At 42.7% G+C, this 23,642-nt stretch overlaps 1 protein-coding gene across 8 annotated transcripts in view; it reads left to right on the top strand.

Moving 5' to 3' along the window:
- Nucleotides 1–20,965, top strand: part of TSC22D1 (TSC22 domain family member 1) — a 97,468-nt gene extending 76,503 nt beyond the window's left edge. For 2 of the 8 annotated variants that reach the window (XM_030466129.1, XM_008504870.2), the window contains 2 exons: nt 18,164–18,215; nt 19,519–20,963. In XM_030466129.1, the coding sequence (XP_030321989.1) occupies nt 18,164–18,215; nt 19,519–19,776 (310 nt within the window). In that variant the 3' untranslated portion in view covers nt 19,777–20,963. Of the gene's footprint in view, nt 1–4,303; nt 4,405–17,132; nt 17,150–17,424; nt 17,721–17,888; nt 17,906–18,163; nt 18,216–19,221; nt 19,324–19,518 lie in introns of those variants that run through there. The other 6 variants (XM_008504872.2, XM_030466514.1, XM_008504871.2 and 3 more) reach the window with 6 other exon arrangements.
- Nucleotides 20,966–23,642: the final 2,677 nt, after the last annotated feature.

The following is a 23,642-nucleotide window of genomic DNA, read 5'->3' as shown; positions in this document are numbered from 1 at the left end:
GTAACTTAAAAGTTTCCAGAAGAGCTTGATTATTTGTCTGGTATATTTTCTGCTTTACTGAGCATTCATACAGATGTCAGAGTTTTAAATTTCTTTTTTTTCATTCCATCAAAATCGATGTGGTTACCATAGAGCTTTTATGTTTATAGTCTAAATGTTGACCTGTGCTGCATTTTCTGCTGTTTCCTATGGTAAAATCTGCATTATTCATGCTGTCTCTAAAGTCCTCTATAGTGGAAAGTGAACCTGCTAAATGTTTACCCCGTGAAGGTATGGCAGCTTACTCAGTGATGTGTGACACTCTCAGGAATTTGTGCTCAAGTGCTGCACTTCATTCAGATTGACGTCAAAGGTAAATCTGCTGGCTGAATGCCAGACCCATTCACTTTCTAGATTAAATCTGAACTTGGGCTGATGTGGTTGGTTGTTTTTATTGCTTTTTAAAAAGCAAACTGTCAAGGAGTACTGCAAGTGAAGTACATTAAAAAACCTTCCTCTCCTTTGGGTGTAAGAGTTGTGAGCAGTGGAGGGGGTGTGAGTGTGTGGTGGTGGTGTTGGAACCTTGGTACACTGATGCTATCATGCATAAAATCTTGTTGTTTTTTTGTTTCATTAAATGGTAAAATCCGTATCTGACATCCTAGCTCATGCACAGTGATAATTCATTTCTTTGCAATCTGTCACTTTATATAACAGCCAGAATGGTTCAGGACAAAGGAAGGAAAGCATAGCTTGGTGCTGAATTCTTGAATGTGACAGGAAAAGAAAGAAGATCCTTGTATTTCAGGCATGTTTTGGTTGCAGCTGGAGGCTGTTTTTCAAAGCAGTAAAAATGTTCCACTGCTTAGTTAATCCATTTGGCTTGCAATTTCTTTTGTGCTTTCCATTACCTGTAAGTTGTTGACCTACACATAACTGAGGAATACTTCTAATTACTTGACTACATTGTAGCCAGAATTGGCAAATTTATGGGAATGCTTATGAGAAAAATCAATTGGTTATTGGAATACCTGCCTGTGCTGTGCTTATGTTTTACCATTTAATTTTATTTCAATGTGGTAACTGACAAAGCAAATCCTTTGCTGTTTTTCATGAAGGTGATAAATGGAACTGGTCAGGCAGCTCTGTGGCACAAACCCACCAAATAAGTGATGAATTGGTATTATTTGCTTTTAGATCCGTGGTATAGAAACCATTTTACTTGGCTTAACTAGAGAATTAGCATCAAACAATGTCTGAGTATTGTCTTATTGTAAAATCATCACCAGAATTGGGGCTAAAGCATGAGGAAAGGCAATTAATGTTACCAAAGGTGGAGCTTCCTGTCCCCTCTGTGGTCTCACTTGCTTCTCTGCAGAATGAAACAACTGAGTATATTCACCATACCTTCATACGTATACATACACACACATGTATTTGGCTTTCACTTTCAAACTGAATCTGACATGACTACTTTTAATAAGCAGAGCAAACTACAAGGATTTTACCCTAAACTCCTAAGAAGGATGCTGGAAAGATAGGTATTTTTACAGTATGTTTTTATTTGTGTGTGGGCACGAGCTTTTCCCCAAGTACTCCAACATCTTGTGATCCTTTTGGCTATAAAAGAAACCCAGATTTGAGTCAGTTGAGTAGTCTTGGAGCTGAGCTGTATGTTAGTCAGATGTGTACAACTTACTGGACCTTCTTTTTAATTGTTGGCACCCAGCACCGACCATGATGGAGCTCCTGTGTGGAGGGCATCTTGGAATAAAAAAAGGAGAACATGAAGATTGTCCACAGGACAGGCAAACGTTACTGCTTTAATCCCTTTCCCACTCCAACACACTTCTCTGTGTATTCATTTGTTTTAAGGCATCCTGGAAAACACCTGTGACTGGTGCATGTAGTGTATGTACAGATCAAAGAGGATGAGGAGAAGGACAGCTTAGAATCTGAAGCCAGCATCTTTATTGGTGAAGTTCTGTGGGATACAGGCTGAGGTGTAGTTTATAGAACAGCCCAAAAGAGGATATGTTGTAGGATATGTGAATACTTAAGATAATGCTTCCAGTAGCATTCTGCTACCAGTAGAATTCATTAGGGACCATGGGTGTACTAAGTCTCTGACTGTGAAAGGATATGTAAGGATGCCACTCAGATTACAACTTCTGTATTGCTTCAGCTTTCTGGAACTGGTTTTGAGCATTTCTCTAGTTGTTGCTTCTGCTCTTCAAAATAAGCAATACTCTTTGCTACAAGTAATATTTCATCTTTGGCATTGAAGTTATTCAATAATACAGGGTCAAATGTTCTCATCTTAATGGTTATTGAGTGCTATAATTGTTGATCCCTTTATTCCTAGTTTATTGTTCCTTGGAAGCCAGTTGAAAGTCCACTTCTTTATACAAATCATTCTTCCTTTCCTTTGTATGTATGTAGTTGTACTATGTTAGGCTTCTCTTGAAGCTTTGAAGAGTAGCTCTGTTTTCAGAGCAACCATCCCTTCTCTTTTCTAGGGACCAAGATCGTGGACTACAACTGTTCCACCACCTGAGTGATCCCACCTCCATGGCTTTTTTTTTGAGCAGTGAGAGAATGCTCAAACAAGCCATGTCTGTTACCTCTTTCTGTGCTGCGCAGAGGAAGATAGACTTGAAGCAATGAGAGAAATACTTATAAAGTGTAACTTGTCTGCTTTTGTCTGCCTGGTGTGCTTCAAAAGGAATGTGATGTTCTCTTCTGTCCCTACAAACCAGGCTCTGGGGAGACCATTTGGAAATACTCTGTTCTGCTTCACAGTCAGTGGCTCTGATATCTGCTCTAAATTATCTGAATTCCCCGTTGGCTCTAAGAATGGGGAACAAATTCTACTTCAACCTTAAACACCAGGGGGAGAAAAGAATACTGTGTTGTTTGTTTGTTTGTTTCCTTTCAATCTCCTAAGCAAAATTTTAGAGTTGTGTGATATTTTGCTAGTTCTAATAAGTCAGGTTGATTTTACCCCCTCCCCAACCCAGACTATTTTCTTACTATCATGTAATACCTGTTTCTCTTGCCATCAGTCACCTTTTCAGTGCCTTGGCAAGGTAGAACAGAAGTGCTGCTCAGTACTAGATGGCCATGCTCTCAGCCACTTTGTTTGGCCCTTCCATTTGGTTTCTTTCCTATACAGTCTTGCAAGCCAAACCTACTTGAGGAAACACATCTGATACTGCTTAAGCAGCCAGTGGTAAGCCCAGGTAACATTTGCTAGGTTTGATTTCTGGTTTTGGCTCTGCATTTTTGTGGTGTTGGTCTGGTGGAAGAGTGTAACACCAGTGCCCAGGCTGTCTCCTGTGGTGGGGGTTCCTGCACACATGCTGCAAGTAGCTGGCAATTTCCATGGCAAGGTGTTATCTCTGCCTCTCCAGCTCACGAGTTAGGCTGGGAAAGTGTTTACTTCTCTACAATATATTGTGGGCAGTCTCTTTTGTTCACACTGAAAAAACCAGTTCACCATGATAGAGGAAGGATTGCATTGCATCGAGGTTTGCATTGACTAGTGATGGATATTGTTACCTATGCAAGTAGGCTCACAGTTATGAGGTATAGACCTACTACGGTGCACAAAAAAAAAAATCCACATGGTACTCTATGTTTCTATGAGGAATAAGCAATATTTGATTGAAATCTGGCTTGATACATGACGAGTTATCTTTATCTCCTCTGTAAAAGACTCGAACCAGTCGCACATCTTGTCACCAGTTCTTGCTATACTAGCACTCAGGGATAGGATTTGCCTGTGTCAGTATTGCTTTGGCAAACTGGGAACTGTCACTTTGTTGTCTAATTACAGTTGCCATTAAGCATTAGAACTTTGATTAGAGAAAACAGTACAACTCGGCTGCCTTTCTCTAAGCAGAATTAGCTTCCCGTAGCGCTTAACATGTGCTTTACAAAAAGTGGGAGCAGGCTGAATCAGCTTGAGAGCTGCCCAGTTTGGCACCGCTGAAAGAAGATGCATTTGTTTGAGATTTGAAAACCTAATTGTGGAGATTTTAATCTCTCTTGATGCTTTATGTAACAGGACACCATGTGATCTGAGGATCTGTAGCGTCGTCACTGTTCGCCTGTCTTGTTTTTTTTTGGTCATGAGCAACCACTCTTAAACTCAGCAAACTTTGAATAGAAGTAAGTGGATAATCTTTAACGGGTGAGGCTTTGTGATTCTTGAAAGTGCTGTGGAGTTCAGGACCCGTGGTTAATAGTGGAATGCTAATGCTAATCTTATGGCTGCCAAGAACCCAGAGGTATTTCTTCCGACTCTCCATCTGGGGGAAACTAAGTAGGTACATCCATGAAAGTGACACTTTTCCAGAAACAAGGCTCTGACCAAATAACCATGAAAGTGTTATTCCTGGAACTAGAACAGCATCTAAAGAGGTATTTGTAAAGTTTTAAATTCTTAGATGCTTGATTTACTTGTCTTCCTCTGTTTCTCTTAAATGATTTTTTTAAACTATTTTGTTTGAGCAAGTACTTAAAAATGCTTCTCCTATACCAGAGTGCTTGGCTCTTTTTAAAACTATTTAAAATTATTTCAAGCTAGGAATGTCATACTGGTTGAAGAGTACTGTGTCACACAGAGTGCTTTACTTACTGGTTGAAAATCGGCACATCTTGAAGTTGTATTTACTGTAGTACCTAGAAATAATCTGTATGATAAAATACTTACCTTTACAATGCTTTTATTTCCTCTTTTCAAAAGAGATACTCCAGTTACTCCAAATCTAAAAGATGTAACGCTAAAAAATGAGAATTTTAGCATTATTTGACACTTATCAAACAAGTCCATATAAATTCAAATATTTTTTCATGCATAATATATTCTGTCTTGTCTCATGTTTGAAGAAAAGTTCAGTTAATCCTTGTAAATGTTTGAAGAGGCATTGAAATACAGCTTAGCCTTCTGCAAGTTACAGTTATTAACCTTTTACATATAAACAGTGAAATGCAAGGGGCATGTTTTTGATCTGGTTACTTTCTAGAGTTAAAAAGAAAAATACCAAGTAACTTGGTGAGAGGGAAGAATTATTTTACTGAGTTCAAAATATGACAGTGTGGGGGGAAAATGCCCTTGACTCCTCATGTTGCAGAGTTGTTGTTCCTTGTACAGAGGCAAATACTCTGCTATGGGAGGGAACACAGAATGTGTTCTTCATAACTTCTGATCTCTGAACTGGTACTTTATTTATGCCCCACCCATAAAATTCAAATATGTTGCTCTTACCATAAAAAATTTGACAAATACCAATTAATTGCATTTACTTGATATTCTTGTCATGTCGTGTTTGTGGCATTGCCTGTGGACAATAGATTCCCTCTCTGAATGGTGCCTCTTTAAAAAATATAAAGTTATAAATTAGAAAGCTTTTAAAAAAACCTCTTTTTTTCTGCAATCATCAGTTTCTGAAAACATGCTTGAACTCCCAAATGAATGTTAAAAATTATACTAAAATAATTCATCTAAATGTCTAAGAAACCAGTGTAATACAAATATTTTATATTAGCAATTGAAATATAATAACATTTGTTATGCTTGAACAATATGTATATACAGCAGTGACTTGTGTCATTATATATTACTGAAAGAGAAAGGGTTGAGAAGATTGTTTCCTTCCACAAACCAATTTATTCCATGTTAAGTATAATGAAAATAGTGTGAAGGATTTGAAGTGTTATTTAACTTTTCTGCATTATTAGGAGGCTTTGGTATAACTGATTTCTTTCTATACGTATAGCAGTATAATGTGGCACCTCTGATTGTGAACCAAAATCTGCATCTGTTAACAACATAACAGAATATTTGTATGATTTCTCCTGTGTTCTTATTCAGCAAGCTACCTTCTCTTTACATCTCATTTGCTTTTCCTTTTCCTTACTCTAGTTTCTCTTTCAAAGATACTGGTTTTGCTCTACTTTTTTTTGTTTGTTTGTTTGTTTTTTCCCCCTGTGAATTAAGACTGGCTGACACATCACTCTAAATTGCAAATGAAGGAGAACTTCTAATCTCTTTTTTAATCCTTTTCTTGGCTGGTATTGCATGTGGTTATATATTCTTTCTGAAACTTGCTCTTCTGAATGAACGGGCCAAATCCAAAGAAGCTTTGGGCTTTTTCCTGGTTAGACACAGAATCTCTTTTGAGAGAGAGCAAAGTTGTGTGAAGCTTTCTGGAGGGAAAAAGAGTGATTTCCAGGTCAGGCATCTCACTTTTTCACTTTCAGGGCACTGACTCAGTTGGTGGATCTTTTTCCACTTGCAGTCCTTGGTCAAGGGCAGTTTATAGCATACTGAGAAGGACTTTTACTCTTGATAAAATTAAATACTTTATACGACTTCATTTTCAGTTTGGCTGCCAGAATGAGGTCCAAGATCTGGAGTTCAGACCCTGGAGCTCTGCCAAGGTGCTTTGGAAAAGCAATGCCTGATATCTCTGTGCTGCTGGGGAGCTGCCTGGCTCTGGGCAGCTGGAAATGGGTGTGCAGGAGCTCCTGCTTCTCTTGTCATGCAGACTGCAGACAGGTGGCAAATTGTGTTGTGTCATCCTCTGTATTTCTTTTTGAAACTTGGCTGTGAAATACAGAAGATGCAAGCCTGAGAGAAAAAACAAACAAAAAAGCCACAAAGAATTCAGAAGATGCTTCAGCCTTTGGTTATGGCATCATCTGAAGAAGGGAGTGCTGGGTGCATCTGCTAACTCTTGGGATGCTTAATGTTGGTTGTAGCTGGTTAAAATACAACAACAATACTGACAGCAGGGACACAAACTTCTGTGACTTGCACTGTTGTGTTTAGGCCATGCCGTCAGTAACTTCAGTTTATTTAGAGCATAAAGTGAAGGGCATCTGGTCTCTTATCTGATATCAAGGGATAGAAAGGCCACTCTGGTTTTGAGCTAGTCCTTCTTACTGTTTTTAAAAAGCAGACTTTAGTTCATTTTGATGTATAAATATATATATATATAAAAATATAAATATATATAAATAATTTTAATACAGAAATTTAAAACAATCTGTAAGCCTCTGAAACTTAGTATTTTCTGTTTAAAGGTAAATGCTCACTTTAGTTTAATCAGGTCTGGGTCCTTCCAAGGATTTAAAAGATCCTTTCAAGTACCAGGACATCTTTCAGTTTATCAGTTTTTCAGTTACTTCCCCAGTAATCTCTGAATTGGTTCAGTGGTTCTTTTCTACCTCTTTCAGTTTATCAACAGCTTCTTTTAAAATGCTGGCTTTTTTAAGAAATGGGGATGAAAAACAGGTTTGGGGAGACCAAGGCAGGAGCCTGTCTCAGTTGCAGCAGTGCTACCTGGTGACTCAAACATTCACTTACAGATATTTTTGTTTATAGCTGTCACGATTGCTTCCATGTGAACTGCTGATTAATATTACTTAATATTACTTTCTACGTGCTGGTAGTGGCTGGGAGGAGGCAGAGAGGAATTCCCCTGTTCTGTACCTTGTGTGAGAGCAGGCAGTGCCTCCCCAGATGGGAATCTGCCCAGGGTTGTTTTTGTAAGAGGTGACTTGTCCTCTGCTCCTGATGGGACTTTGCAGCAGATATTCCCTGGCTCCATGAGGGAAGCTGGAAGATGGGCTTCAAATCCTATGTTGCAATAGGGGTTTTTTCCATATTTCTTGGCAGCACTGGGGCAGCTCATTCTATTGATCCTGTAGACAGGTGGCTACTGAGCCTCTGGGCTACCACGCCACATGAGACTGAGGAAATGTACCAGAAAGCTGTTTTGTGTTCCCATACATTAATAAGTGGGTTACTCATCTCAGACTTTAGGCACTGGACTTGTTTGGGTTTTGTTTTTGTGGGAGTTTTGTTTTGAGTTTTGGTTTGGTTGGTTTTGGTTGCTTGTTGTTTGTGTGTTGTTTTTTTTAAAGGTCAAGGTGTTATCTTAACAACAGTGGTTTCTGGAGATGAGGTCATTGTTTTCAAGATGTTCCAGGTGCCTGACACAGTCCATACATGAGCTCAGACCTTGTTTTGTACAAGAGACTGCTGGAACAGCTAGTGAAACATATCTAGAGGATATCCACCAGCAAACAGGCAGCAGTGATATCAGAGTGGAAAGGTCTGCTTTGTAAACCTAGTGACAGTCATAAATGTAGCTTAAAGATGATTACCCCCATCCTGAGTAGGTATGAAATAATACGCTGTAATCTTTCCTTAGCAAACTGCATACTGAGAGATTAAGAGGTTATCTTCTGCAGGAGGTCTGACTCAAGGGTGGCCAAGTGTCAGTGGTGTCTGACCCACGTTGCCACCACGAATCCCATGGTTTCGAGGTGCTCGCTGTTGATAAGCAAGAAGTTGCAGCCCTTTGGAAAACGTGGGCTTTCTAATGCACGGGGTTCCTTTAGGAGAACCAGGACTTCAGGATGCACAGGCCTTCTGTAGATGCTGTGGATTTATGCCAGCTGTTTGCAGTCTCTGGTCCAGAAGTTGTTCCAGGGACATCTTCAAAATATGCTAAGCCAGCACATCTGTGTTCTGACTGTTCTCTTTGGGTTGCAGCGTGGCAGGATTGCAGGAAAGAAGTGTTGTGCTGAAGGGGGTAATATGTCTTTAAAGCTGCAAGGCAGAGTCAAGTCAGATTAAAATCTATTTATTTGTCCTTAGGTAATTTTAAAAGTAATTTTAAAGCACACCTTATTGCATAGTCTTACGTACCTTCCCAGGTGTTCTGCATCTTATTCAGCATGGCTTTACAATTTCTTCCTTCAGCAAGAAGAGTGTAAATGTTTTCCATGTGGAGTTACTTGGTTGGGATTTCTGCAATCGTGAGTCAGCAGGATTTGTCTCTCTTAAATCACCAAACCTGTGCCTGGATTAAGATGCCTGGGAGTGCTTTCCCACTCTAAAATCCAGCTGTGCCCATTTCTTAGTGCCATACTGAGCTATACATACATGTATACATCAGGTTCCTCTCATATCCCTGTTTCCACAGGAAGCCAGGAAGTAGGTGAATGGATGGAGGTGCATGGGGATTGATTTCTATATGTGAAAATTTCCATTTAAGTGTAAAAATACACTTGAATACCTTAAATCAAGCTGTTAAAGTGCACTTCTGTCTGGAATAACAACTCTTGAATTTTCTCTACATTTTTTAGGGACTCACCAAAAGTTGATTAACTGTGGTTCAGGCACAACTCAAGTAGAAGGCTTTGACCACTTAGAAATTAGGAAATACAGTATTACAAATTTGTGTAACACAAGCACATTAGAGCCAAGGGAGCTAATCTGAAAGCCATTCACCTGCTTGTTCACTGATAAAACCTTTGAAGCCATTTGTCAGTGATTGCAGGGAGACAGAAATTATAGGAATGGAAATGGATGGAGGTCTGTCATCTTAGTGTATTTGCTGAGGAAGAAAAGCAGCATGGAATTCTCACCTTATTGTTACCCCTGTGACAGAGTTTTGGTGTTGGGGGTTTATTCTTATTTAACAGAATGGCCTTAAAAATGGTTTTGCAAAACTGGGTGATGAGGGGTAATTGCCACATCAAAAGCCAAGCATTAGCAGATCTTTCTCCTCATTCACAGCAGATTGGATTCCATCCATTCCCACATTACAGCCTTTTTGTTTCCATACTTTTCTACTTTGATCAATACTGATTTTTTTTCTTTTTTCTTTTCCTTTTTTTTCCCCCTCTAAATAATTTCTTTGGAAGCTGGAGTAGAGAGCTATATTCCAAACCTCTTGAAGACCATAGGACAACACTGGTTATTTGCAGGAGTTTAGGGTTTGTTCTCCCAGCAGCTCTGAATTGCTTTCTAGTGTGATAGACTTCTGTGGGAAATACAGGCTTAATTTCAAGTGCTGAATTGAAAAGTGACCATCAAAAGGAAAATGGTACTTGGTGAGAAGTGTAGGCCAGCTGTTAAGCAGTATGAATAATTCCTAAATATGTGTGACTAAAATGTTAGCTGATCAAAGATTTTCAATATAGTTTTAAGAGGAACTAATAGAAAAAGGGGAGGAGGTGGGAAATGAGGAAGGAAGGGATTAAGTGTTTAAAAACCCCCAAAAAAACAGACCTAACGGGTTTAGGCTTTACCAGGAGGCTAAGGATGGCAGAAATGGAGGAACTTAAAATCTTCCTTCCCTCACTTCCACAATTAGCACCAGTCAATAAAACTTAGTGTTCTCATTTCATGTGACTCTTCTGCAGCTTTAAGGAAACAGAAGATACTGAGAGCTTAAAAAATACTAAAAGAGGACTCTTCTCAGTTGTGGGTTATATTGGCTGGTTTTTAATGTGATGACTTAGTCCCCCTGTGTACTATCAAGGCAGGGTGAGTGTCAGCGCTGGAGTCCCTCTTGGGCTCTTGGTCCCTGGATTAGAGGTGATGTTTCATGCAGAGAACCTCAGCTTTCCAAATGCTCACTGTGCCAAAACACTTCCTATACTTAGGTTTCTTTTATTATATTGAGTGTAACTTGAAATGCTCCAGTGACTCTTTCCTCCCCTCTTATTTTAATTTTGGAGCACATGGGTGAAAAATCTGTTGTTGTGGAGTTAGAACAAGTGGCAATAAATGCTAGTGTGGTTTTGACTCCAAGGTGGTGTTCTTGGCTTTCAGAAAAGCATTGCATATGAGAGCTATGAATAAAAACAAAGAACCAAATGCTGTTTTAATTAGTTAAATCTAAAATTATTTAAAGCACATTTCCCAGAAAGGAAAAATGAATTTTGTGTCCATGCTGCGGATACTGAAACTTACAGATTGTACCATTTCATCACTTTTCTACACAGGCTGCTTTATGGCACTAAGCTGTTTTTCTCCCCTTCCATCCTGGGGACACAGACAGCATGCAAAGTGACATGTACAGCTTTCTGGAGGAAAGAAAATCAATTCCTGGCTCAGATGTCTTACTTAAAACTTTCAGGATGCTAACACTGTTGGTGCATCTTTTCCCCCTTGCAGTCCTTAGTCAAGGGCAGTTGAGGGGTACAGAGGAAGGCTTTCACTTTTACTGAAACAAACAAAAAAAAAGCCACAAAGAATTCAGAAGATGCTTCAGCCTTTGGTTATGGCATCATCTGAAGAAGGGAGTGCTGGGTGCATCTGCTAACTCTTGGGATGCTTAATGTTGGTTGTAGCTGGTTAAAATACAACAACAAAACTGATAGCAGGGACACAAACTTCTGTGACTTGCACTGTTGTGTTTAGGCAATGCCGTCAGTAACTTCAGTTTATTTAGAGCATAAAGTGAAGGGCATCTGGTCTCTTATCTGATATCAAGGGATAGAAAGGCCACTCTGGTTTTGAGCTAGTCCTTCTTACTGTTTTTAAAAAGCAGACTTTAGTTCATTTTGATATATAAATATATATATATAATTTCATTTGAATACAAAAATTTAAAGCAATCTGTAAGCCTCTGAAACTTAGTATTTTCTGTTTAAAGGTAAATGCTCACTTACTCATTTTAACCTTGCATATAAAATTGAAGAGGCCCGTGATTCTGAAACCAGATATTACTGCAGATCTGTAACTCTACAGAATCATTCTGGTTGAAAAAGACCTTTAAGATACAGTACAACTGTAAATTTAGGTGGTGCAGCACCTGGATGCAGTTCAGGGTTTGAGTTATAATATCACCTCACTTGACTCTGTGGCTAGACAGTGAAACCAACTGGCTGTACAGGGATCAGGGTCCTTCATCCCAGCTGCATAGCTACGTGGTCATCTCTGGATGATCAGGGGAAAGGGGATGCTGCACATCCCTCTCCATGCATCTAACTTGCTTTAAGATGGCTCATATTTCCTTGCAGAGTTCTCTGTGACCAGTAATGAGTGGGTTATCTCTGTGTTTGTCTATATCCAGGTACTTGATTTAAACCTTATGTTTTATTTTGTCAGTATTAAAATCGGTAGAATCATTATAATTCTCATTAAAAACAACAAAGGTTGAGTTAGCAATTAGTTGCCTGTAAAAGAAAGAGAGAGACATTATTCCCAGTGAGAACCACTCCTCGTTTGTCTTTTGATCTTTCTTAGTTATCTTCTTGGTTTTAACTGCAGCCTTCTGTCTCCTGTGCAGAGCACACAGCAGGATGCTGCTGGGTATGGAGTGGGATTAGTGAGCCTGTCAGGTTATTTTCAGAACCCCAGTAGGGTGTATGTATTCTTTCCACTGAATATTTATTGAGTTATGCTTGCACATCTGGCTAGAAAATAAATAAATGACAAATATAGTACATCATCTCCCTAGCATATTGCACAGCTTTCCCTTTCATCTGTTTTTCATGGAACTCAAACACACTTCCTAGCAAACCAAATTAGGGATGCAAATTACTGTGGAGGGGGAGAGCACACATTTAGGAAAACTGATGAAGTAATATCTGGTAGCAAGGGGTTCTTGAACTTAGCAGGTACATAACTTTAAATCTGGCAAGTTCAAGCTGGAAATAAAATGTGTGGTTGCCTTTGGAGCTGAGCAGTAAGTTCTCAGGAGCTCAGTTTCTTGAAATCAAAATCCTAGCTACAAGTTTGAGACTGGAAAAGGAAGTTGGATGAGATTGTGATCTTTATTTAGACTATGTCAATGTGTTTTGGGCTTTTTGGGTTTGTTTTTTTTTTTCTTCCTTTCTTTCTTTGGGGTGGTGGTGGGGCTTAGTATGTTAAAAAAGTAATTATGATTTACTGTGTGGAAAAAAAAAAACCACTGGGCAGTGTCTCCAGTCTATCTCATACCTTTAATGAGAAGAAGGAAAAAATCATGGCCTATTGAAACAAACAGTCACTTAGTATTTGATGGCAACTACAGCCAGTTTCCTTTTTAGGTTATTAGCTTGGAGAAATTTCGTGTAAGTTTGACATAAGAGGGAGAGGGGTGTTGTCACCAGACATAGTTTTATATTAATGAATTCTAAGGTAGAATAGTTCTTTGCCATTTGTTGCTCACCTTAGATGGCAATGGACATGTAAAGAAGTCATGTAGAATGTAGTTACTCTAGTCTTGAGTAACAGTTGGTTGTTGGTTTTGTTTTTGGTTTTTTTTAAACCTCTTCAGTATTTGTTTTCTAGTTGAAAACTAGTTGAAATCCCCCAGAATCTGAGCCTGTCTATAGTTTGAGATGGAAGTGTGCTTGACAGAAATTGGTGTTTTCTAATCAGGTTTCTGGTGTGCTCTCTTTGCAACCCAGTCAAAAGTCAAGATTTATTTCAAGTTCAGGAGTTATGTGTCTATTGCTTTTAATGTTGGCATGTAAAGGGAGTGTACGTTGACAGGGTACTTGAAAGAGAAAAACGTAAAGTGAAATAACTTCTTACCATGCATGCAGATCTGTGCCAAAGCAGACTTGCATAGGGAGAATAATATTTTGGGTTGAAGCTTACCTCATTATGTGCTTGAGATGAAAAGCACTTTTTCAAGTGCTTAGTGTGATTAAATTGAGACAAGAGGAAATTGCTTACTGAGAAAAACATTGTTTAAGAGCTGAAAAACACTGCAAAAGATGAAGTGCTAAAAATCTTTGACAACCATACTGTGTTTCCACTTCAGCATTTTTTTGAGGATCAAAGATGCTGGTGATCTACTTGCTTTAGTAGTATATTGTATTCTGCCCTGCTCGAGTCTCAGAAACCTATCTCAAGTTGTTTTCTTACTTTATGCAGTCTTCAAACACCTGGAGTGCTCCATAGATATGCAGACTTCCAAAGCCTGTGATCCTCCTTGTAGCAAGGCTCTGAGCAAATAAATGCCTCTCCTCATCCATCCTGGGCTGTCAGGGGATTGAATTGGTCCAGCCCAGTGCTGACCCAAGAGTGGCTTCACAGGAATTCTGCAGCCTCTGCTCCCAGGAATGTAGAATTGTAAGCGTTTGCAGGACTCTAATATCGTGTTGTGTCTGTTAATGAGGTGTTAAAAGAGGTGGTTAGAAGGAACAGGGTCATCTTTATTCCCTTCTTGCTGTAAAGACCTGAGTCCAATCTGAGTGAAATCTATCTTGAGTGCCATGATAGAGGCAGAAGGGGAGAAAAAGCAAGGAAGGGAAAAGGTTTTTTTTTTTAAATTTAGATTTTCCATAAATTGTTTTATTTCATAAAAATTTGATATTTTTAAATAGCAACAACAGCCCCCCCCAACCTTTAAATTTGGAGTTCTGTCTCTGTCCTTGTCAGGCAGATAACTGAGTGTTGAGGTGACAACAGTGGAGATTAGCAGTGCTATTCCACTTCCCCCACCCTCCTATCCCAGTTTTGGTTATGTCATGGTTTTTATTTCCTAGATGATCTGAGAGCTCAGAGTTTTCTCAGCCATAAATGGACACGTGTGGTTTGTTCTGGGTTTTTTTGGTTTGGTGTTGTTTTTTTTTTTACAGGGTGGGCAAAGCAGAACATGCGTATTAATATCAGTCCTCCTTACGCAGCTGACAGCCTTATGTTGAATCACAACTCAGCTTGTAGGCATTTAAAAATAAATGAAGGAATTTGCTAAAAGCACAATGAACTTAGTGGAAGATGGTTAATGAGTTTAGTGGGATTTGGGATCATATCTATTTTTCATGAAGATACATTAATAGAGATTACAGAGAACGATGTTATTGTTAATTTTACCTGAGAATTCTAATTCTTCTGTTGTAAGTGGAACAATGGCATTTAATAATTGTCATTAAGGCAGCACAAATGTCTTGGAACTCATCCATGACTTTTTACATGTACAAATTAAAATAGATATGAATAACTGCTGTCTCTCCTGCAACAGCAAAGCAGACATTTCAAGGGTAAAGCTGTTCAGGCGTGTGAGGTTGCTGTCTTCAAGAGACTTCACAAGGATCTAATTAGCAGAGATAGGACTGCTCCCTTTTTACACCTACTCAGCCCTTTGCAGATGAAGAGCTTGAGGGGACCAAAACTGCCCCTGAGTTTGTGTCCAGCTGAAGTTTGCTTAATTCTAAGGTCTGGAGTAACTGCCATGAGAAGGAGTCATTTTAGTCCAGTTCTGGGCCCCTCAGTTCAGGAAGGAGCTGGAGAAAGTCCAGAGAAGAGCAAGGAGGCTGTGAAGGGATCCAGCACAAGTCCTGTGAGGAAGAGCTGAAGGAGCTGGGGGTGTTCAGCCTGGAGAAGAGGAGGCTCAGGGGAGACCTCATCACTCTCTACAGCTCCCTGAAAGGAGGGGGTAGCCAGGGGGGGGGGTTGGTCTCTTCTCCCAGTAAGACAAGAGGGCATAGACTTAAGCTCTGCCAGGGGAGGTTTAGGTTGGATATTAGAATTTCTTTACAGAGAGGTTGATCAGACATGGGAATGGGCTGCCCAGGGAGGTGGTGGATTCTCCATCCCTGGAGGTTTTTAAGAAGAGACTGGGTGTGGCACTCAGTGCCATGGGCTGGTAACCACAGTGGTGGTGGATCAAGAGTGATGATCTCAGGGGTCCTTTCCAACCCAGCTGATTCTGTGATTCTGTGAGACCTAACTAGTTTTTTTTTTCAAGCCCAGCCTTTCATAGAACGTTAATTTAAATGAGTCTAGGACAGGAGTTGACAGAGATTCTGATGTGCTTTTGGAACTGTTGCTAAACACCTCCATTGATCACTGAATGCAGTGAGTACTCCTGAGTGTTGTAAGCAGCCTCCTCAAAGAAAGCAGTTAGTTGAGGTTTACGTGCAATGTGTGGTTATCAGTGTCTGTCTGTCTTAGTAGTTGGGAAGTTGGAGCCAGCTGCATATGTTTTAATGTGTTGCTCCTAATTCCTACTAAATTTGCAAGTCAATGCAGATATGGGTTTGTTTTTGTAGTGTGGTGTGAGTTTGATTTTTTTTTAATTTTAAAAATTTGCTTTAATTTTCAGGCCATTAGGTACTGTTCTCTGCAGCTTCCTCAGGCACCCAAAGGGCAAGGTGAGAGCTGTACCCTTATGGGATGAGCATCATATGTGGTACTGGGAAAGTGGCCGTGAGGAGCTCTTATTCTCAAATGTGACCTCTCCCATGAATAGGATTAGTTTGTACTACTCTGGCATTACTGAATGAAAGAATAGTAGACTGGGACAACATAAATAAACTAAGACGGATGATGCAGATACGCAAATGCTAAATTTAGCTTTAAGATGATTATTCCGTGCCTCCTGGATTTCCTGCTTCTCTGGGAGCAACACCTGTGACAAATATGTGACTTCTAGTTCTTGGAGAAGATTGTCACAGGGAAATGAAAAGGGTTTTTAACTTTATTTTTGTGCTTTTAAGTCATGTAATGCCTGATAAAAGTACAGCTCTAGAAAATAGTGATTTTGGAGGCCGTCTGCTTGTTGTGGCAGTATTTTGTAGCATTCTGATGCAGCCTTGGCTCTCCTGGACTGTGACAGGTAGAGAGGATCCCTTGGATGGGCTGTGACTGTAGTGACCGAGTTTCGTGACACAAGCACATAACGTTTGTTGAGACATCCACCACAGTTAGGTGGGAGATTTTTTTTTTTCCCCCTAAATTATTAATGCTTGTGCAGCAACTTGTAAGTGCTGTATGGCACCATATAAAAACGAGTAAACAGGCGTTTTCCTTGTTGCTGCAGAAGACCATTAGCTGGCTTGCTGGAAATCTGCAGCTTCATGCTCTGTGCACTCACTGTGGATGATGTGTTGGCTGCGTATTTGTTTCAGAAATGTCTTTTCGGGCTATTAAGGCCTGCGGGAGGGCTGCAGAGAGATCATCGCAGCTCTAGCAGGAGCCTTAAACACTTTTTTACTAGCAGCGTGTGCATTCCCGGGTGGGTTCATATCCCGCATATCTGCCCGCTTGGGCAGAGTTACCGGCCGTGGGCTGCCATCTCCGGGGCGCCGCGGAGGTAGGGCCAGGGGGGGGACGGTACCGGCAGGTGGCTCTGGCACCGGGTTGCCTTGGGAGCCGGCGCTGCTCCTTGCTCCTGGCGGGAGTGAGTGGGCCGAACCGGCGCGGTTCGGGTGGTACCACCGTGCGTCGATAGGTGGCGGTGTTGTCGCAGGAACGGGCGTCGCGTCCGCACTCCCGCCGGCGGGGGCTGGCAAGCGTGGCGGGCCGGGCTGCGCTGAGCTACCCCGCCGCTCTCCCCCCGCTCCCCAGCCCCTTTAATTATCATTAGTATTATTTTTATTTTAAACCTCCCTCCGTCCACTCTTGCGGGTGGAAATCGGCACGGTAAGCCTGGCGCTCCGCGTGTGTCAGGGTTTCACGGGAAGCGGAGGGGTATATAGAGCATCCCCCTCTGCTGCCGGGGCCGTCCCGTGGGTGCCGAGGGCCCGGGCAGGACGCGGACGGTGCTGGGGGGCTGCGCTACCGGGGCAGGGTGATGGGGGGGAGCGCTGCTTAATGAGATGCGAAGGAGCCGGGGGGCGTGGCCTGGGCGGCGGTGGAGCCAATGGTCGGCGGCGGCGGCGCATAAATTATGCGGGGGGCCGGGACGTGCCGGTTTTGTGCGGCGCGGCGGAGCGCTGACCTCGGAGCTGGCCGAGCGCAGCCCCGCGCCCCGCAGGGTCCCGGCGCTGCCCGGCGGAACCGCCCCGCCGCCCGGAGCCCCCGCACAGGCTCACGTCCGGAGCGAGGGAGACCCGATTTCGGCAGGGAGCGCTTCTGGCCGCGGTTGCATGAATGCCCAATGTTGTAGACCAGTGGCAATGGATCTAGGAGTTTATCAACTAAGACACTTCTCAATTTCTTTCTTATCGTCTTTGCTGGGTACCGACAACTCATCCCTGAGGCTCGACAGTAGGTAAATAAGTGTTGTGTCCGAGGCGCTCTGCGGCGGGGCAGGTGAACGCCGGGCTGGCTCCTTTGTCCGGGGGAGCCGCAGCAGCACCGGGTGCCCGCCTCGCCTCGCCTCCCCTCCCCGGAGGGGCTGCCCTCCCCGGCGCGGAGCGCTTCTGCCGCAGCCTGCAATTAAGCTCCATCTTTGTGGTCTGCTGGGGAGCGGGGCGGGGGGGTGGGGAGGAGAGGCGGAATTTCGGGATATGTGATCCGGCTGCAGGAGGGGAGTTCGGGGCTGCTTCACAGGTTGCTTTGCTGCATTGAAGCATCCCGGTGAGGCAGCAGCCAGGGCAGCGGGAGGATGACTTTCTCAGCCAACTGGCTACCAGTGCTCGTGTCTCTTGTCGCTTAAATAATTCAGCCGCCGCTAATGTAATTTTTTTTTTCCCTTTTCTTTTTCTCTTACAGCTCCTCTGGTGCAAGCGTGGTAGCTATCGACAACAAAATCGAGCAAGCGATGGTATGTACCGATCGGGGCATAAAACCTGGGTTCGTGTTTAAGGCGGTAAACAATATGGGGATGCGGCGGACGAGGGTTAACCCCTGCGCGGGCGCGTTTTTATAGCGGAGCCGGGAGGAAAAGGGCACGGCTTTGGTTTCGGGGGCTTGATTTTTGGCGTTGTTATTATTTTATTGATCAAAGGGTTCCTGCGGTGAGGAATGCGCACGTTTCTCTATCGATGCCGGGCAGGCAATGACGGCATCGCTTTCGGCTCCTGCCTTCCCAAACGATTGATCCCGGCTCCGTGCGGCGGGGGAGGGGCAGAGCGCGGCATTTGTTTGGTGTTTTTTTTTTTTACCCCTCCTCCCACAAAGAGCGGGACACGGGGTTCGGGGGTCGAGGTGCATTTTATTTTTTTTTTTAACCCCTTTCCCAGCGTATCCCGCTCTGCGCTACCCCCTACCAAACGGGAGCGCGTCCCCCGCGGGCTGCAAGCCGGGGCATCACCCCCACCGCGCCTTTCTCCCGGCCACCGCCACGGGCATCGCGGTGGCCGGAGCCGTCGGCTTCTCCCCCGGGGTATGTGTGTGTGTGTTTGGGGGGGGGGGTTAACCACCATCCCGGCCCCCGCCCTGCCCTGCCGCCGGGCTCGGTCCCGCCGCGCTGCGCCTGGGGCCCGGCCGCCCTTTGTTACTGGAGCGGTGCCTGGAGCCGTTCTCACGGGAGCCTCTGCCGACTGTTGCTAGGCAAACTCCGAGCCTTTAACTCCCGGCTATAAATAACTCGGGCGCTCATTGGCCGGGGCGCACTCTGACGTCACTCGCGGCCGCGCACGGCCGGCGGGAGGGAGGGAAATGCGGCAACCTGCGCCGGGAACTGGCTGCAGCCGGCGGGAGGGGGGCGGGGCCAAGGGGCTGGGGGGCGGGGCCAAGGGCCCGGAGGGGCGGGGCCAGCGGCTCGCCTGGGACCGCACGTGTGCGGCGGGGAGGTGACACCCGCACTCCACCCCGGTACCGCTGTCCCCTCCGGGATGGTCCAGCCCTCCTACCCCCCCCCGGCACGTTGTGGCTGCTGGCCCCAGCTCGAGGGGACCCCCGTCTCCCGAGGGGACCGCAGTCTCCCGAGGGTCTGTTCTCCATGTGAGCGGGGGGCTGTCTGGGGTGCGCTCTGTGTCCAAGCATGGATGGATGTATGAGTTTGCACCGTCTCTCTTGCTAAGGTGCATGCATGCCCTGCATCTGCAGCTGGGCTGGGTGGGGGTAGGAACCCAGTGCTGGCACTTGGGCTGCTCTTCTCACATGTGTTGTGTTCCGTGTTTCAGGATCTGGTGAAGAGTCACTTGATGTATGCGGTGAGGGAGGAAGTGGAGGTCCTCAAAGAGCAAATAAAAGAGCTGATAGAGAAGAACTCCCAGCTGGAGCAAGAAAACACTCTGCTAAAAACACTCGCCAGCCCGGAGCAGCTTGCCCAGTTCCAAGCACAGCTGCAGACTGGTTCCCCACCTTCCTCTTCCCAGTCACAAGGGACAACGCAGCAGCCTGCTCAGCCAGCATCACAGGGCTCAGGGCCTTCAGCATAGTTCCAGATGTCCTTGCCATCATGATTGCTTGGCCTCTGGACTGCCCAGGGCAAGAAGGACTAGCGGGGATCACCCTTCATCCATTTCACTGCACACTGCAGCCCAGACTGAGGACTCCGTGCCTTGCACACATCAGGAGAGTTTTCTCCCGCCCTGTATTACGCACTCATCTGTCTCCCTCTTTCATCCCTTCCCCCTTTGGCTTGAAGGAGTCTTTGTTCTTAGGTTGATTGAATAAAATAAACTTCTTCCAGAGAATTAGCACAAGTACACTGGGGACTCAAGCAGCTTCTGCAAAATGGCCGAGAAACGAAGCTGCATGCCTGAAGCTCTTTTGGTTTGTTTTAAAATCCTCCACTCATCCAGTGATATAACTGATACAAGTGCTTTTCAAGCTTGGAAATATGAAGAAATAGACTGAAGTAAGAAGTGATGGCTCAATCCCCCGTAGTGCACTGGGGTTCCAAAGTGAGGACTGGTGCATAGGATCTAAGAGGAAGAGGGAGAAAGGTAAACTCAGTGTTTTAACACTTAATTGTCACCTGAAACCTTAAGTGCAAATATTTGCACCGTTTTCTGAAGCACTGGACAGGTGCATTAAAGCTGTATTATATATAGAAAACAGGTAGGTGACATACAGTTGGGTCATAGGATAATTACAATGAAGGTTATTTGCCTCCTGTATATTTGTGTATTTAGTGTAATTACTTTGTAAAATAGAAAACTGTAACTATTTAGGTTGTACAGATTGAAGTTTAGTTGTTTCATTGGCTGATCTGAAGAAGTTTGGAAAGTCTTTTTTTTTTTTTTTTTTTTTTTTAATGCTACATAAATAAGAATGCACCTACGCAACTGTTCAGAATTTGGCAGATTTATGCTGTTTGTGTAACCTCTGAAGTTCCCTGGCTGCTGATTATCTTGAAGTAAATCTTTGTTCATTGTAGTTTGGTTCAAGACAGGAAAAACCACTCCAAAAAGTAACAAACCCCGCTAGCAAGTAATTTAAAAAAAACCCACCCCAATAATTAAAAAACAAAAATATGGATTTCCCAGTATGGATTTTTTGCATATGATCTGTACAGTAGTATGCATATGTTTTTGTGCATGTTCTTTAAACAGTTGTAACACGTCAATGTATTTAACTGTTGCACTTGTCAACTTTCAATAAAGCATACAATGTTGATAAATCACTGTTTGTATATTGTACTGATGTTAACTGCATCACTTCCAACATGTTGCAACCCGGTGAGCTGAGGTCTGGGTGTGAGATCCCGTCGGCTTCAGAGCTTCCTCAGATTTACAGCTGAAATCCTGCTCCTGCTTTGCCTTAAAAAATGCAGTGAATGTGAAATCGAATGAAGGAAGGGGAGAAGAGAGAGGCTGACTTAAGAGCAAAGCTGCTTTTTAGGTCCTATATGGTCAGGACTGTTGGCTCCTTTCTATACGTTGAGTAGTAGATAAGCAGGAGCACAGAATCTGCTGTGTGATCAGTCACGAGTGTGTAAATCTTGTGCAACACTTGTTCCCCAGCAGGGAACTGAGCCCCTGCCTGGACACGGGTCACTCTTTGCTGGCAGCACCTCCAACCCCCTGAATTCGGGGTGGCTAAGGCAGTGGGCATTCCAGCTCTCCCAGCAGGGCAGCCCTTGCACTGCTCTCTCTCAAACTTCTAGGTGTGAGACCAGGATGAAATCTCAGTGTCCAAGGTTTTCTCATCTTGATTTCCACAGCTCTTACCTTGATGATTCCATCATTTTTCTTTCGTGGGTCGACGCAGTGTGAACTTTGATTAATTCTGCCTTATGGAAGTGTTGAGGACTTTTAAATTAAAAATGTTTCCCTTCAGTTTAAAACAAAATTATTCCTTTTTAGTCGTGATACTTAAAACATAACCCAGTCTAAACCTACAGATTTCTAGGTGAAAGACTGTAGTTACAGTGTGACAGTCTGCAGTAGGGGAAGGAAGGAATTTGCAGTTTATTCTGTGTACTGGTTCTGAGGATGTGAATCTTGGATACTTAAATATTCGTAGTTAATGGGATAAAATGACCACTCATTTTGAGAAGCAGTAGGACAGTAGCTTGACTGTGAAAACTGTATTTTAAAATTTGAATACAAGCAGTTAATGTCTTAACATGTAAGAGTTAAAAACCCAAGCCACCTTTGTAAGTTTTTTTTGTTTTACGTTCTTACACGACTGCCTACTCCATATAATGAAAACCTCTTCATGGGGAACTTTTTGGGAATAATCAGATGAGCAGAGGGAAGGAAAGACCTGGGGGGTTTGGTAGCAGGACAGATCACCTCTTTTTGTGATTTATAACTCAGCTGCTTTTGGATACTCATCGTGCAGTAGCTCAGCTGTCCCGTGGCTCAAGCAGTTGTGTTGTTACCTTTATTGGGATTAGTGTCTCAGGGTGCATGCATGAGTGAGCCTCTGTGGGAGTGTGAACTTTAATTCATAGTTTATGTTCTTGAGACTTCAGTATATAATTTAAAGAGGATGCTTAATGAGGAAATGCCAGAGAGAAATGTGAGATAGATGCTTTTTTTTTTTTTTTTTTTTTGATGGATTAAGCTAAAATTACAAATTGATGATAGCCTTTGTGGCAGAACAGCACTTGAATTATCTGGATCTGACAAAAGGAATGCTAATTTTGGTGCTGTTAAATGGCTTAATTGTCTCCAGTTGCCTTTTTATTCTGAATGTCTCTTCAGCACTTCCAGGCCATAACACTGAATATATAAAATAGTCCATCTTAACATGCAGATAAGCTTTTTCACCCACTTCACTGAACAAAATTTGCAAAGGATTTTTCTTGCTTAAAACAGAAATTAACCTCTAGATGGTTTTTTTTTTTTAGTTTGTTTAAAGAACAGCCTGAGCATTTTCTAAGCCCTAGATTTTGTTTTCTAACTGTTCTTTAATACAGGGTCTTTACATATGAAGGCTTTCAGTGAGGTAATACATTGATAATTTTAGTACACTGTACTTCAATGTTGGCAAATCTGATGCTTTATTAGGTACTAAATAGTTTTAAAATTATGGAGCCAGTATCTGGAGCTGTTCATTAACTGCTCAAGTCAGGCAGAGTGGTGTTTTGCTGCTGAGATGTTTTTAGCAATAGCTCTGTTAAAGCTGCAGCCTCTCTCTGGATTCAGATTGACTAAAATTGCACTTGAGACCCAAAGAAAGAATAGACATTTCAGTCAGTTCTGTTGTAACACTTCTGGAATGAATTGTTTTGATTCTTGCTTTTGTTCTAGAACAAAAAAATTTTCAAAGCACAATAAATCAAATGCTGTCAATAGTATTTTCTTTCTCTATCTGAATTTGTCTTTGTACAAACCCTGAGATGCTCAGGTTTACATCCACAGTGAGAATCTAATTAATGTAATTTGTCTTTTATATGTCAGGCTTTTTATTCTCTGCGTATCTCCAATTCAGTAATTCTTCAGGCTCTATTCAAGTTGTGTGTCACTTTGCTTCTTGTTAATGTTTAGCTGCACACTTACTTTTCTATTTTTAACAGCAATATGATAAACTGATCTAAGCAAATTATCACAGAGACCAAATTTTAATTTTTTTCCCCTTTTTTTTCTAAAAAAAATCCAAACAACAACAACAACAAAAACCCCCTAACCAACCAAACACCAAAACAAAAACCAAACCCAGCAAATTTTGGCAATAATTTGGCAGGTTGTCCAGATTCTGATGGCTCTTTAAAATACTTGAGGAAGAGAAATAAGCTTCAATAAGATGCCTGAAAACCATCAGGAGAGCAGCCAGACAAAACCTCCCAGCAGCAGTGGAGTAAATGTGGTGCGTTAGAGATGCCTCTCCCTAATTCTTCGGGAATAAATCA

The sequence above is a fragment of the Calypte anna genome, chromosome 1, assembly GCF_003957555.1.
Source record: "Calypte anna isolate BGI_N300 chromosome 1, bCalAnn1_v1.p, whole genome shotgun sequence".
NCBI classification, from domain to species: Eukaryota; Metazoa; Chordata; class Aves; order Apodiformes; family Trochilidae; genus Calypte; species Calypte anna.
The sequence above is the reverse complement of the archived record's forward strand: the minus strand, read 5'-3'. Positions and strand labels throughout refer to the sequence as shown.